Consider the following 14,751-nt stretch of genomic DNA (forward strand, 5'->3'; position numbering starts at 1 on the left):
GGCCATAAAGCCATCTCACCTCTGCTGAGATTTTTGCTTCAACATCTGGATGTTCAGTTTGTCGTTATCATTCTGTGATTCATCTGTGATACTCTTACTGAACCACAGGAGGGGACTTAGTTCTAACTTCAAGAACAGAGCTTCTTCTGAAGTGTTTTCCATACTGAGGCACTGATGATGGGTGTGTGGGCCAGAGCGGTGGCTCTGTCTCTGGTGCTGCAACAGCTAGTGCTCACTGTCACAGCTCAAGGCATTGGTGAGTACTGGCTCTTCACGGTCTATGCCCTACTGGAAAACATCATTAACAGAGTGGTTCTGTAGTGCTGTACATGTAAAATCTCTATAAGTTAGTTAACTGTCTCTTGATGTATCTACAACAATCTATTGTCTTGATTTTACAACTTCTAATCTGGAGCAAGTCGCATTTAACAAGGGTAATTCAATTGATTTGGTTGGCATGAAGTTGGCTTTTTTGTGGCTTGTAGAGCTTAATTTACAGGGTCCAGTGACCATCTGACTGAAATAAAGTCAGTCCTGGATGGTAAAACAACACTTTCTGTCATCTGGGAAAGTGCATGTGCAAAAATCTGATTTGCCTGGAATCTACACGCACATTTTTCCATATAATCTCCTGTCACTTTGTATTATTCTTGAATTCAACTAATGGCTGTGTGCATGTGTTTGTGTGTAAATGTGTGTGCTTGTGTTCAAAGTGAGGCAGTGGGTTTGTTCCAGTGGAAAGAGTTTACTGCTGCTCGGTTCTGCAACTCCAGTCTACCACTCTATAAAAACGCAGCAGGACACAAACGTTTACTTACACGTAGACATACGCGTGTGCACAGACACATGTACAGATACTGTCACACATAATAAAGAGCCATGGTGCACTGACTCAGCAGTAACAGTCCCCAGAACACTGCGAACCACGGCCATTTGACAAAACACTTATAGTGTATTAGATGGAAGGGAATCCATTGGCCTGCTTACTCCTTACATACTACTGTCTGACATTTACTGTCTGTGTTAATTGTGCTTTTAATGATATCAGGTAGAACATGAACCGTTTTTGTCACAATTATGGTAAAAATGCATCTACAGCTGTATAATGCAAGTTTTTAACAATCCTTTTCTGTGTTAGTCTTTGACCTGCTAGTGTCTCCAGACTGCCTGCCAGACTTGCTCCAAGGAAGCCTGAAGAACAAAGGACGAGATGAGGCTTTCCTCCTCTCCTCCTTCAGGCTCCACAACAGGGCTCCCACTTCTCTCTTCAGCGTCATCAACCCCAAAGACAACACCAAGTACCTGGAGCTCAGCGTACAGGCCAAACTGAGCAAAGGTAAGTCACACTACTGAAACATATCTACTGAAATTCATATTCTCCAACACCCTCTCTGTTTTATGTCCGTTAGCTTTCATTATTGCTTCTCTCCATCTCCAGTGACTCTGCGTTACCAGAAGACTGATGGCAGGTCTGGCACAACCAGTTTCAACCACGCCTCCCTGGCAGATGGCAGAAATCACCATGTGATGCTGCATGCTAGCGGTCTACAGCATGGCCCACATCGCCTCAACATCTATGTAGACTGCAGACTGGCACACACTTTAGATGATCTGCCGGCTGCGTTTGGGTCACTCCCACCTGGTCCTAACAAGGTGGCACTTAGGACCCTGCAGTCAAGTGGGCAGGTGAATAAGTTTAATTTAAAGAGTATTTTTATTGCAGAGATGTACTGCATAGAAACACAATAAAGTAAATCTTACAGCATAGGTAAACATAAATACTGTTTGGACAATGCTTGATCGACTTATGCCAAATGCATATCTTTCTTGTTGTTTAAACTTCTCTGTGTCTCGTATTTCTGTGTAAGGATGAACTGACAGACTTGAAGTTGGTGGTAGGGGACACCATAGACAATGTGGCCACTCTGCAGGACTGCAGCATGGATCAGGGTGAATCTCTGCAGTTGCTGGGTGAGAGGACAATGCAACTATCTGACTGTGACATTACCTGACACAATCATACATTTTTACTAAAACCTGGCAGGTGTTCAGGTTTTCATACAGCAACATTAGCAGATCTGATGACCTTAAAAGGTGGTGTGAAATATCTTCACCAGTCTTTAACATGCATGAATTGATTCCTAGACCTAATATTGAAGTTCTTTTTCAGATATAAATCAGTATAACAGTATAGAGTTATCTGGCTCTCTAATCCTGCTTTGTGAAATCCTCTCAGGTATCCAGGGAGGCAGGACGGTTCACGACCAGGCCACCATGATGGAGCTGAAGAGCATGCTATCTGAGATGAGGGAGCTACTCCAACAGCAGGTAACCTGCTCCATGTTCCAGTCCTGTGTGTGTCGTCCTGATGGAAAAGGGAAAACACAACCAAAACAAATATTGAAATTAATCAAAAGACAGAAGTTTGGAAGCAACGTAGTCATCAATAATTTGATGACATTTATCATTTGACACCTCAACGACTCCTTTTTAAAACCAAATGAGGGTTGTGCAGGAATTATTCACACAAGAATCTATAAAAATATGATTTATTGAACAGTAAAAAAGTTTAATAAAATAGAACTGGTTTTATACTCACCCCCACATGGTCGCAGTAGGAGTCAGCTGACAGGGTGAATGATTCAAAGGTAACAGGATGAGGAAGGTGAAGAACAAAACACAAGACTGGATGGTCACACAGAAGTCAAAAGGTGTAATACAATTCCTAATACAGGGTAAAAAGAAGACATTTGTTGTTGGGTTTTTTTCTGAGAGGTCGGGGTTACAGAAAATGTGAAGACATCCGTGGTTGTTTGGGGGAGGTGGATTGCCTACTTTTAGGTGAAAGAATGTGATCTGATTTACAACCATTTGGAATTTCCTTTTTTCTTCTGGATAAGTTTGGCTTTGCAATAAAAGCCACTGTTCCTTGTGAAAAGTGAGAATCCAGACTGTTAAGACCTGCTGATTTTCTGGAGCTCTTTTTGCTTCAAGGCTTTATAGATCCTCAGAAACAGGCAGCTGAGTCAACATGAAAATCTGACCTTCACCTCAGAAGCAGATAGGAGTGGATGATTCCAGATGATAATTTAAAGCAGGGGATTTGTCCGGAGATAAGGCATCAAAAAGGGAGCCTGAGGCAATAAAATGCTCGTTTAAACATTCCAGCATCTAAGACTTGTCAGACAGAGTGAGAGAATCCTTAATGTAAGGAAGCAGCTCTCTGGATCTTACTAGCAGGAACATATTTTTTAGCTCTTTAAAAATTTGTCAGCTCATTCAAAGCTAACAGTTATTGAAAGATAAATTCAAATTTGCCCCTCTTAATATAAGCTGTTCAGTGATAACACAATTGCACAAACAACACATATTATCCTGATCAACAGTGTCCTTTCTCTACACTCTGTCTCTTCCTGGTTAAGATTAAGGAGACCAATTTTCTGAGGAACACCATTACGGAGTGTCTTGCCTGTGGTAAGCAGCAGGTTTTTCATTTTTTTCCAAACTACTGACAACATCACATTTCAACAAGGTACCTATATATTTGTCTATGTGTGTGTTCAGGTCTCGGAGGAAGTCCAACCAGTCCAGATCGACCTACAGGTCCAGGCCATTTTGTCATGCAGCCTCAGCATATGACTCAATGCCGACCTGGGACCTGTTTCAGACAGGACATGTGCATCCGTACAGAGTCAGGGGGTTTCCAGTGTGCCCCCTGTCCTGATGGATATACAGGAGATGGGGTGCACTGTGATGACGTAGATGAGGTATGATTGTGTGTTCTTTTTTGCCTCTGCAACTCTGTATGACCACAAGTGAAATAACTAGTTATCAGTGGCCATCTGCTGTTTATTTTCTGTGTGTTTTAGTGCCAGTTTAACCCATGTTTCCCTGGTGTGAGGTGTGTGAACACTGCTCCTGGGTTTCGCTGTGAGAAATGCCCTCTGGGATACACCGGACCAGAGATAACTGGAGTTGGAATATCCTATGCGAAGTCAAACAAACAGGTGCACCATTCACATTAGTATGTAAACAGCTCATATATTATTAAGTTTATAAAAAAAAAAACCCTTTGCTGACAGAAAATGAATATAATTTTTCATGTTCTTCACAGGTGTGTGAGGATATCGATGAGTGTCTGGGCCCGCCTGAGAATGGAGGCTGCACTGCCAACTCGCACTGCTACAACACTGCTGTAAGACCACTGGAACTGCTGCAGGGTTTTTATCACACTCTCTTGTAGCAGAGGGGTCCTGGTTTCTGACTCTGGACTGTCCTCACCAGGGCTCCTTCCGCTGCGGAGAGTGTAAAGCTGGCTTCACAGGTGACCAGGCGAGAGGCTGCCACGGTTCCAGGCTTTGCCCCAATGGTCAACCCAACCCCTGTGACGCCAACGCTGAGTGCATCGTGCAGAGAGATGGCAGCATTAGCTGTGTGGTAAGAATTCAGAAAATATTGACATCTTATTCATACCCCTATATCATGAATGTGAATCAATATACTATTTGTGCTTTTCTATATAACATAATTCTCATAAAATCTTCTGCTTTGCTGTTTCCTTCTTTTGCGTGTTTGTTAGTGTGGTGTTGGTTGGGCAGGCAATGGCTATGTGTGTGGAAAGGACACTGATATTGATGCATATCCTGACACTAAGCTGCAGTGCAGGGACAGCAACTGTAAGAAGGTACTCATTTCTACATCCCCTACCCTCTCTTGCATTTAATTAAGCAAAGTAATAAAAATGAATTGTGTGTTTTCCTGTGTTGTTTCCAGGACAACTGTGTGTTTGTTCCAAACTCTGGCCAAGAGGATGCAGACAGGGACGGGATGGGTGACGCCTGTGACGATGATGCAGACAGTGACGGCATTGTGAACATAGATGTAGGTGACATGTTTCCACAGGTCCACATTTCCACATGTTATCACTAAGCCAATGGCTTATATAAACCTGGTTTGTCTGTTCCAGGACAACTGCTGGCTGGTTCCTAATGTGGACCAGAGGAACAGCGATAAGGATCTCCATGGTGATGCCTGTGACAACTGCAGAACAATCGAAAATCCATCACAGAGGGATACAGACCAGGACGGACTGGGAGATGAATGTGATGATGACATGGATGGGGATGGTACGTGTATTAAGTGTTACACTCACATAGTTTTGTGATTATTATACATCCCTCGTGTTCAGATAACTGGCTGTAATTAAAGGGACAGAGTGCTGCAACTGTCATTTCTGTAAATGGTCAGTGTGTCTGAAAAGGTGTCATTAGTGTGGGAGGTATAGTAACTGGATCATTACTGCTTGTATTGCATCAATTAGAGGTAACACCAAATGGCTGATAATCACATTAAAAGGGTTATACAAACTACACACTGTCTAGACTGCTCTATCTAGGTAAGTATACCACACTCAGAAGCCTGTTCAGAGGAAAGTGTGGACATTTTTGCTCTTTTCACTGGACTGGCAGTGCTGTATCTGTTCAAAACATCCTCCTGGCCTTTTTTTTGTGTCTGTTTCCAATTCACATCCTCTACCAGTTAGATCACTGGCTCTCAGGGAAAAGTTAAAATGTTCCAACTGGAATTGTGCTGTGTTTTTAATACAATCTTTTCTCACATACTTCACTTCATTGCCCTTCAGAACACCTCTTCTTTGTTCCACTGGAAACACAGTTTTTAACTTCTTGCATTTGTGTGTGCCCTTATGTTTACCTGTGTGTGCTTACGCAGTATGTTTAGGCTGTTTGGTGACCACTATTCATTCATTTTTGGCAAAGCTCCAGCCTCTTGATCATTTGGTTATGTCTTTAAGTCCAAGGCTGGATTGCTTAGCGCTTGGTCATGTCTGTCTCCTCTCTAAAAACATTTTTCCACGGTAAGCCTCCGCCAGGCGTTAAAGGCCACTGGAAACTATTTCATCTTCGGCTTACACAAACACTGCCATCTGCTGATGTATTTGACAGACTGTGTCTTTAGGCTGCGCTCTGTCATGCTTTTTCACCTCAAGCAAGTACTAGAGAGCTAAAGTGTTTGTATTCTCAGGTTTGAAGAATGTCCTTGACAACTGCCAGCGAGTCCCCAACCCAGACCAGAAGGACAGAGACAACGATGGGGTGGGAGACGCCTGTGACAGCTGTCCTGATATGGCCAACCCTAACCAGGTAATAAACCAAACAACAACACATCTGCATTTATCTACAGCCATAACTCTGACCAACTGTGGGTTTTTTTTTCCACCTACAGTCTGACTCAGACGATGACCTTGTAGGAGATACCTGTGACGACAACATCGACAGGTAGAGGCCCGCTGTCATCTTTAAAGATGTATAAGAGTCTGATATTTGCTTTACCTGCCTTCACTTCTCTTTGTCAGTGATGGTGATGGCCACCAAAACACAAAGGACAACTGTCCCACAGTCATCAACTCCTCTCAGCTGGACACTGACAAGGATGGAATGGTTTCAAACTATCTCTTTTTTCCCCCTAACTTCATCTTTGATTGATTAATTCATGCGTAATAAGTATGTTGACATGTAGACAGCTCTGTGTTTAAACTGCTCCCAATGTCTCACTTTATCTTGTAGGGAGACGAATGCGATGACGATGACGATAATGACGGCATACAGGACAATGATGACAACTGCAGATTAGTTCCCAACCCAGACCAAAAGGACTTAAATAGTGAGTATCGTTCCCTGTTTGTTACTGTGGTTGTGTGTGCGCTGTTACTGCTGCATGGATCCTTTAACTGACATGCTTGTGTTTCAGACGACAAAGTCGGAGATGCATGCGAAGGAGACTTTGACAAAGACGACGTCATTGACATAGTCGACCACTGCCCAGAGAATGCTGAGATCACCCTGACTGACTTCAGAGCCTATCAGACCGTAGTGCTGGACCCAGAGGGAGACTCTCAGATAGACCCCAACTGGGTGGTTCTCAATCAGGTGACCAAATAGCTGAAGATAAACCCTCTTTGCTAGCTAGCCTCTGATCAACAAGCATCTGTAACTGAGTGGGATTTCACAGACAGCATCTCTGTAATAAGTTTACCGCTGTACTTGATAGTGAAATTTAATCACTACATTATTTTAAACAAGATAAAACCGCAATTATTTTGTTCCACAACAAGTGAGTCCAAAGGCAGTGAAAATAAAGTGAAGGCACTCTATTTTGTCCTGACAGGGCATGGAGATAGTTCAGACCATGAACTCTGACCCCGGCCTTGCTGTTGGTAAGTACTGATTATCTTCATTCTGTCACCTATGTTTTAAAAGTAGGACATTTTTCAGTTTGGTCTTCTACTAATTGATGTTGTTGTGTGTTTCTCCTCTGCTGTCCTTATCTGTAGGCTACACAGCGTTCAGTGGGGTTGACTTTGAGGGAACATTCCATGTGAACACAGTGACAGATGATGACTACGCCGGCTTCATCTTTGGCTACCAGGACTCCTCTTCCTTCTATGTGGTGATGTGGAAACAGACCGAACAAACCTACTGGCAGGCTGCGCCCTTCAGAGCCGTTGCTGAGCCGGGAATACAACTCAAGGTGTGTGTGTCTTGCTGTCTTCATCTGTCGTCAGTATTGTTTTCCTCCCTCCCTTATTCTATATGTCTCTTACCACCAGATGGTGAAGTCCAAGACAGGACCTGGTGAGTATCTGAGGAACTCCCTCTGGCACACAGGACATACCCCCGACCAGGTCCGTCTCCTGTGGAAAGACCCCAGGAACGTAGGCTGGAAGGACAAGGTCTCCTACCGCTGGTTCCTCCAGCACAGGCCACAGGTTGGATACATCAGGTATAGACAGACACATATCAACACTCAGAGACATACACACTCACACTGTACAAAGTGACTAACTATTTTCACCTTGTGTGTGAACCAGGGCTCGCTTCTATGAGGGTTCGAGCCTGGTGGCGGACACAGACGTGATAATAGACACCAGCATGAGGGGCGGGAGACTGGGCGTGTTCTGCTTCTCTCAGGAAAATATCATCTGGTCCAATCTAAAGTACCGTTGCAACGGTGAGTATTTGTGAATTGAGTCCAGTCAGCTGTACATATGCTGTCATGCTTATGAGTTTCTCTTTCTCCTCCCCACAGACACTATTCCTGCTGACTATGAGGACCTCAATGCCCAAAACTGAAGGAGAAGGAGAATTGTCCATCAAGGAAAAGAAACAGAGCTGCATGAATAAGATGAAGGAGGTAGAGGACATGAGTTAGAGAAAGAAAGATGAAGGTGAGAGGGAACACGGAGGGCAATATTTTATCTTTGTTGTTGCAGAGACAAGGTCTTAGAGGATTATAATTTTGGGCATTATATACTTCCTAATTAAGTGTAACTGAAGCGAATACATTGAATAAGACGTGTATAATTCATCAACAGGTTCTATGTATGTTCATTCAATATCAACTGCAGTTGATGAGATTAATGTTAAAAATACTGTTTTAAATATACTGTAAGTGCAATAAAATCTTTTCATTTCAAGCATTTCATAACGTTGAAGCATGTTAGAGTTTATATAATCCTTTTGTTTACATGAGATCATTGCATGGTATTCATCTGTATGAAAGAAATTATATCAGCAAATAAAAACACCACATGGCGATCAATGGATGTTTTATTTAAAGAGTGTGAACAACGTGAACCAACTGCATGTCACCCACATTTCTGTATTTCAAAAACATTACTTGGTCAAAAGGTAGATCTGCAGTTTACGGTAGTGTACAGCCTTCACAGTGGGTCATGTTAAATTATATATATTTTTTGTAGTTTGATATCAAAGCTGCAGAGCACCATTTAATTTCTACATTCATACCAATAATTAAAATGCAGATTTTTTTCATGACAAAATTTGCAGGTATATAAAGCATAACATGAAAATGTCCACAGATCACACAACTTTAGCCAAAATGTACATATAAGTTATTATAAAACATATGTTAGGAATACAATTAGACAACGGAAAAACATACTGATTTATTGATGAGTGAGAAACATGATGGACTTGCAGCTGAAATATATATATTTTTGGTTTTTTGTGTTTTTTTACAATACAAAAAAAAAAATCTGTTACACAGGTACCTAACAGGTGAGGGTCTTGATGTGAATTTTAATTCTGCTGTAAACTCAACAACCAGTGTTGAATAATAAAAGCACTCATGCTACCTTATTCTAACCCCCATTATGAGCTGACACATGTAACATAGACAAGGCAAAAGGCCTTTAAACTGTACAGAAAACAGCTAATTTGAGTGTCAGCGTGTGCATGCAAATGCAAAATGTTCTAATACGTATATAGTCTTTACCTTTTCTGTGTAAGAAACCAAACAATCTGATAAGAGTAGTTTGTAGTTTTCTGACATCTACCTTTGGCAAACGTTTCCTCATCTGTGTCACTTCAGCTCTTCAGAGAGCCAGGTTGATTTAAAAAGCACTGCCTTGTACAACAATGATACAGAATGGAAATGTTGTACAAATTACATGATTTTTTTCTAAGAAAAGATTTGGCTCAAAAGGAGCACTGAGATTAACAAAATCTTAAGTGGACGCTTCACGACAATGGGTGTCTATAATATTGAAAAGAGCTTGTTCCATTGCATAGAAAACTTCTACAAAAGGGCGCAATATAACAAAGCATAAACACATACAGCTTACATGAGAGCCTGAGAGATGAGTTTTTAAACATAGTCAGGGACAAATCTAATTCAATTTACCCCACATTCCTTCACAAAATGATTTGATTACTTGAAGACACACTTAAATTAAAATACATTTTCTCTTGTAACATTTATAAGTTGAAATATATTTGCCCCAAAACTTTGCTACAACTGTATGGACCAACTGTAGAGCTGAAATGCTTGGCTGTGAGTAAAAGCGAGACAAACTGACACGCACAGGGAATACTTACAAAATATACTTTCAAGTCCGAAACGATCAGGGAATCAATAGAGGCTGAATGCTCCTCATGGTTCACAATGTGACCCAACTCCCACGATTCTCTATGTATTTTCAAACCTTAAAGTAATAAAAAAACTCCAGGAGTCAGTGGTAGTAAAAAATAAGAAAAAAATTACCATCAAGGTATTAACAGCTTACCATTGTAAAACAAAGTAAAGTAAACACTAGCATATAAAACAAAAGGCAACAAATAATCCTCCTTTTCAAACGCTGAGGGTAGTCTAGGGTTGTGTTTCAAGGTAAAGGGGGGGTGTGGTGGTCCCTTGGCGCAGCTTGAATGCTACTGCCTGGCCACAGCCCAAGAACCAGAGTAGTGTAGTGATGTGCGTCCTAGGCCTCAAAGCGTTTGGGGCAGACCATGGGAGCAACCAGGGTCCACATGTAGACGATGAGACAGACCCAGCAGGAGGCCATTTTGATCCAGAAAACTGACCAGCTCCCGTCCAACAGCTTCTCAATCTTATGGTCATCATAGCTGGAAAAAGAAGCACAGTCAGAAAACAAAGTAGGACACATTTTATTTTCAACCCCAAATAACAGCAGAGCAATCTTAAAGGGGAACTCCACTGATTTTACACATCAAAGTCTGTTTACAGGTCTTGTGGAGTTCTATTGCATATATGAGAAAGGTTGAATAAAGCCTTTTGTGGCTCCAGAGGGAGCCACCTGCTCCTCATGTCTGCCTGAGGCTAGCAGCTTGAGGCTACATTAGTGCTGCTAGCACAACACACCCAAATCTGTATAGTAGGGTGAAGGCTGTAGTGAGTGACGGCGGCAGAAACAAGCTCTGAAAACAAGGTAACATATTATCACCTTTTAGGTTGATATGGTAAACATGTCAGCAAAGAGATGCATATTTCCACATCCAGCTAATACGGAGCAACATTGGCATTAATTTATGTTTATATTTCTGGCCACCTGATGAATGTAAATCCTATATTCACCCTCCTTTTAGCTCTCTTCTTGTTTCCACCAACTCCTGAGGGAAATGTCTGAACTCTATGTTCACCAGCTGGTTCGCTAACTTTTGTCTGTCTGCTCTTTGGTGCTGTCAGGTAGAGTACAGTGGGTTCTTAAGAGCTTGGACTTCATTGAAAACAGCTTGCTGCTGCAAAAAACAATTCTACAAGAGCAGTAAGAGTCAACCACAGAAGTAAAGGCGCAGGCTGTAAAAACCAAACAATTAGCAGAAATACGCTGCACAGCTCCATCGATCTGAGGGGAGCTGCAGAGTCTGGTGATAATTCTGTGTGGATGCGTCACTATGAGTGACCCCTTTCACACTACACAGTCCTTTGATCCATTGTTATTACAAAAATATTGATTTTGCCACTTTAGAGTCATTACACAATACAAACAACCTAAAACAAAGACCATGTAAACCTTAATCTGATTATTTTAGAATAAGGCCACGACAGACAGGTACCTTGTGGAGTTTTTGACCACTAGTAGCGCTATAGGGTAATGTTTTTACAAGTGGGTCTCTGTTTTGCTTGTATCGTGGAGGCACACAAGGATACAAGCCCAACGGCACAATTCGCATCCTGCAACTGGTTTCATGCTACACCATTGTTTGAGAAAACACACCAAGAAATGTCACAACGAGCCATAAAAAGGCAGTGAAGAAGAGTGACAGCAAGCAAAACTGGATGTAAACAAGGCACAATTTAAAATATTATTTTGCAAATGTTTAATGAGGAAGAAAATGAACATACTTTTTATACCTCACAGATACTCACAATGCATTTTAGTGAGAAACACTGAATGTACTGTAAACATAACTTTTGTTTGTTTACAAGAAAAACCCCAGAGGGCACCTTTACAAGATTTAACAGATTCAGCAAGCCTTAGCTCCTCAGGCAGTTTGTTTCTTACTCAAAGAGCTCTAACAGAGAAAACTCACTTTGTTGCATGTCATATCCCATTCTCTCTTCCCATGTTTCCCATCTACCTACCCATCCTCTCAGTCTGATCATCCACAGTAACTGGAGTGTTTCCTGTATATACAGTATAAACCCATTGCCCAATCACTGTACCACAATCAGAAAGCACGTCACAGAGAATAACACTTACTGGAACCAGTTGGTGACGGTCATCATGACATACAGGGAACCGAGGAAGAAGACAAAGTGGAAGTAGGAGTAGCTATAGATGGTTCCCTCTCTCTCATCATATATCACGTTCTGGCCTGAACCAGTCTTCTCCTCATCATAGTCATCTGAAAAGCACACATTAAATCATGCAAAGAGGAGGTGGGTCAGTGACACCTTTAATATGTGAAAAAGCCTAAAACACTGACTTTAGAAATGACAAATTACATTTAACTTCTAGAGTAAAGCGTGCATCATAAAAGAGGTGATATTTTTCTGATATTCTGGTTATGTTTCTCACATATGATTGCATTTCATTTCCAGCAGGGGGCAGTGTGAGCCTACCCATAATCCCGCTTCCCTGCTGGTCCTTCCTTCACTGTGTCATACTAACCTCCTAGTAACAGTGACATCATCTGTGTTTGCTGACCAATACTTTCTCACCATCCTCAATCTGGCTGAGGAATAGCAATGAGCATAGCCTCTCTGTATGCAAACACTACCGCTGGGAACATATGCATACACACTGAACAGGCTGGAGAAGCACGGGAAGAGAGGGGGAGGGGGAAAAAAAAAAAGAGATGATAGTGAAGAAGACTGATTTGACTTTCCTCACCTGTGTCGTCTCCAAAACAGAAACAGCAGCGAGCTCTCTGTAGGATAAAGAAAAACATAAAGCTTACTCCCAGCTGGAATTAAATACTTTAAATGAACAGACACACACACTTAATGTCTCTTGGGCCTAATCTGTTTAATAAGGATGGTCTAATTGAAAGTGCCTGGTCAGTGGGATTTTCAAGTCCTGTTAATCTCTTTAAACAATGTGCATATTTCATTAACCCACATACTGAGTCAGATCTGAATATTTGTGCGTTTACCTCAGTTTCTGGCTCACTGTTCCTACACACTCGGAGCGCTGCAGAGCTTCGCCTCGTAGTGGACGTCAAGCTAAAGGGAGGGTGGAGAGGGAGGAGAAGAGAAACAGATAGAAAGGCAGATGGAGGGAGAGAAAGGTTATAATTCCATCACTACGTATTTTTTTCCAATGATTTGCAGTTTCAGATTGCTACAGAGTCTAATTCCCTCTTCTTGAGGGAACCGACCATAAGAGACATGATGCCTCCAGTTGATTGGAAACACATGTGGGCAAAAGCAAAAAAAAGCCATAGTTCTCGTTTCTCACACCATTAGCTCAGCCACAGGCAATCACGCGCTGCCTCTCCGCAGTCACAGCCAATCATAACTACCCTGTCTCTGTCGCTACAGCCTGCCATAAAATACATTGCTTTTATTTCACATTGCCTGTAACAGAACTGCTGTCAGTGGGTTTAGATTGTAGCCTTTGCATAATTTCTTAATTCTGTGAATTCAAGAAAAGATAAAAAAGATATAACATTACAGGACTCAGTTTTTATGTGTATAGACACTGAGATTAAGGGTAAAGGGAGAAGTGAGAGGTGTGTGTGTGTGCTTGCTTTACCAAGAGTAAAGGACGCAGCCGAACAGGATAACGGTTCCCACAGCTGTGACAATCTTCTTGTCACTCTCTGACCCAGAGTTGAAGGGAAACACGCACACTGTTGTGTTTGTACCATCTCTCTCCACCACTAGACAGAAAGAATGTGCAGACAGAGATGGATGGGGTGAAGGAAGAAGTAGAGAGAGTATTGTAAGGAGTAGAGGGATTGCAAAAAGTTCAGGGTGTGTGTGTATTTTGGCACAGTGTTTGCAGTGGGGAGAGAAGGAGGGGGAGGGAAAAAGGAGAAATAGTACAACATACAGTAAGTACAAAAGCACCAACAGTCTTAGGAGCAGCATGTAGCATAACTGAGTGGGACTTAACGTCAGTGTGTGCTAATATTAAATATTTATCTTAGATTATCTTTACAAGAGTTTGTCTGCATAGAATATTATCTTGACAACTACTGTGGAAACAGGAGTGCTATAGAGATGGAAATATACTATGAGACCTCAGACTCATTGAAGATTAATTTGTTTTAAGAATCACATCTCAAACTCCCAGTGAGGCTTTGAATATTTTATCTTTATCATAGATCTCTTAATGCCTTATCAAAGAAAGGCCTCCTTGTACGTTACGTTTTTTGTTCCTGAGTGTAAAACCACAACTTTTCAAAGAACTGTAGATCTGCGTTCATATATGTATTTTCATATGTAAAGTATATATAATGATAGAATTTACCCAACTAAACCAAAACCCATATATATTCTGAGCAAGAGGTATTTTCATTCTTGTTGTGATACATAAGGTATTAAAACCTAAAACTCTACAATAAAGTATTTATTTTTAATCATAATATATAATCTTATGAACATCATCCCTTTTATCAATCTTCAATACAAATCTCATGTTTTACACAGTGTTTGCTGCAGCATTGATGAACTGAACTCATGACTCAACATTAATAACACTTGTTGATGCTGACATGCAACAATGGCTGTGACTTCTAAGTGAAGATGGGTTTTTGTTCATACTCACTTTCTTTCGGTTTGCTGGAGAAGGCTGAGAAGGTGAGGTACATGACGTACACACTGATGACACCTGGCTGCAACAGGCCTGATGTGGGCTGCACTGCAGGGACACAAAGGTAAACAGGATACATGTAAAGAATTTAAATATAACTGGTGGAGATTCCTAAGTTGTTGCATGTATGTTTTACAAATATTGCAAGTAAT

The 14,751-nt window shown here is 41.5% G+C and overlaps 2 protein-coding genes across 2 annotated transcripts in view; one reads left to right on the forward strand and one right to left on the reverse strand.

Annotated features, from left to right (window-relative positions):
• thbs4a (thrombospondin 4a) lies at positions 1–8,619 on the forward strand. Its single transcript, XM_067608679.1, has 23 exons — positions 1–256; positions 1,139–1,336; positions 1,439–1,686; positions 1,869–1,971; positions 2,237–2,328; positions 3,423–3,474; positions 3,565–3,767; positions 3,870–4,007; positions 4,115–4,195; positions 4,285–4,437; positions 4,580–4,684; positions 4,774–4,881; positions 4,967–5,126; positions 6,043–6,161; positions 6,244–6,296; positions 6,374–6,458; positions 6,585–6,681; positions 6,769–6,947; positions 7,186–7,234; positions 7,352–7,548; positions 7,628–7,800; positions 7,889–8,028; positions 8,107–8,619. Exons 1-23 carry the CDS (start codon positions 175–177, stop codon positions 8,148–8,150), a joined length of 2,859 nt encoding a protein of 952 aa, XP_067464780.1. The 5' UTR covers positions 1–174; the 3' UTR covers positions 8,151–8,619.
• The window catches only part of serinc5 (serine incorporator 5), a 19,784-nt gene continuing 13,642 nt past the window's right edge, over positions 8,610–14,751 (reverse strand). The window contains exons 7-12 of the mRNA XM_067608691.1: positions 14,555–14,647; positions 13,538–13,664; positions 12,936–13,005; positions 12,674–12,710; positions 12,041–12,185; positions 8,610–10,442 (exon numbers count right to left, since the gene is read on the reverse strand). Coding sequence (XP_067464792.1) covers positions 10,298–10,442; positions 12,041–12,185; positions 12,674–12,710; positions 12,936–13,005; positions 13,538–13,664; positions 14,555–14,647 — 617 coding nt within the window. The 3' untranslated portion in view covers positions 8,610–10,297. The remainder of the gene's footprint in view (positions 10,443–12,040; positions 12,186–12,673; positions 12,711–12,935; positions 13,006–13,537; positions 13,665–14,554; positions 14,648–14,751) is intronic.

This window comes from Thunnus thynnus, chromosome 2 (assembly GCF_963924715.1).
Source record: "Thunnus thynnus chromosome 2, fThuThy2.1, whole genome shotgun sequence".
Taxonomy (NCBI): Eukaryota; Metazoa; Chordata; class Actinopteri; order Scombriformes; family Scombridae; genus Thunnus; species Thunnus thynnus.

What these genes read in the sequence shown, in the direction of transcription:
- thbs4a (XM_067608679.1), top strand. Translation starts at nt 175, where the DNA reads ATGATGGGTGTGTGGGCCAGAGCGGTGGCTCTGTCTCTGGTGCTGCAA. An exon ending in CCCTGCAGTCAAGTGGGCAG is followed by an intron (nt 1,687 to 1,868) that starts GTGAATAAGTTT and finishes TTTCTGTGTAAG; the next exon opens with GATGAACTGACAGACTTGAA. An exon ending in TGACCCCGGCCTTGCTGTTG is followed by an intron (nt 7,235 to 7,351) that starts GTAAGTACTGAT and finishes CCTTATCTGTAG; the next exon opens with GCTACACAGCGTTCAGTGGG.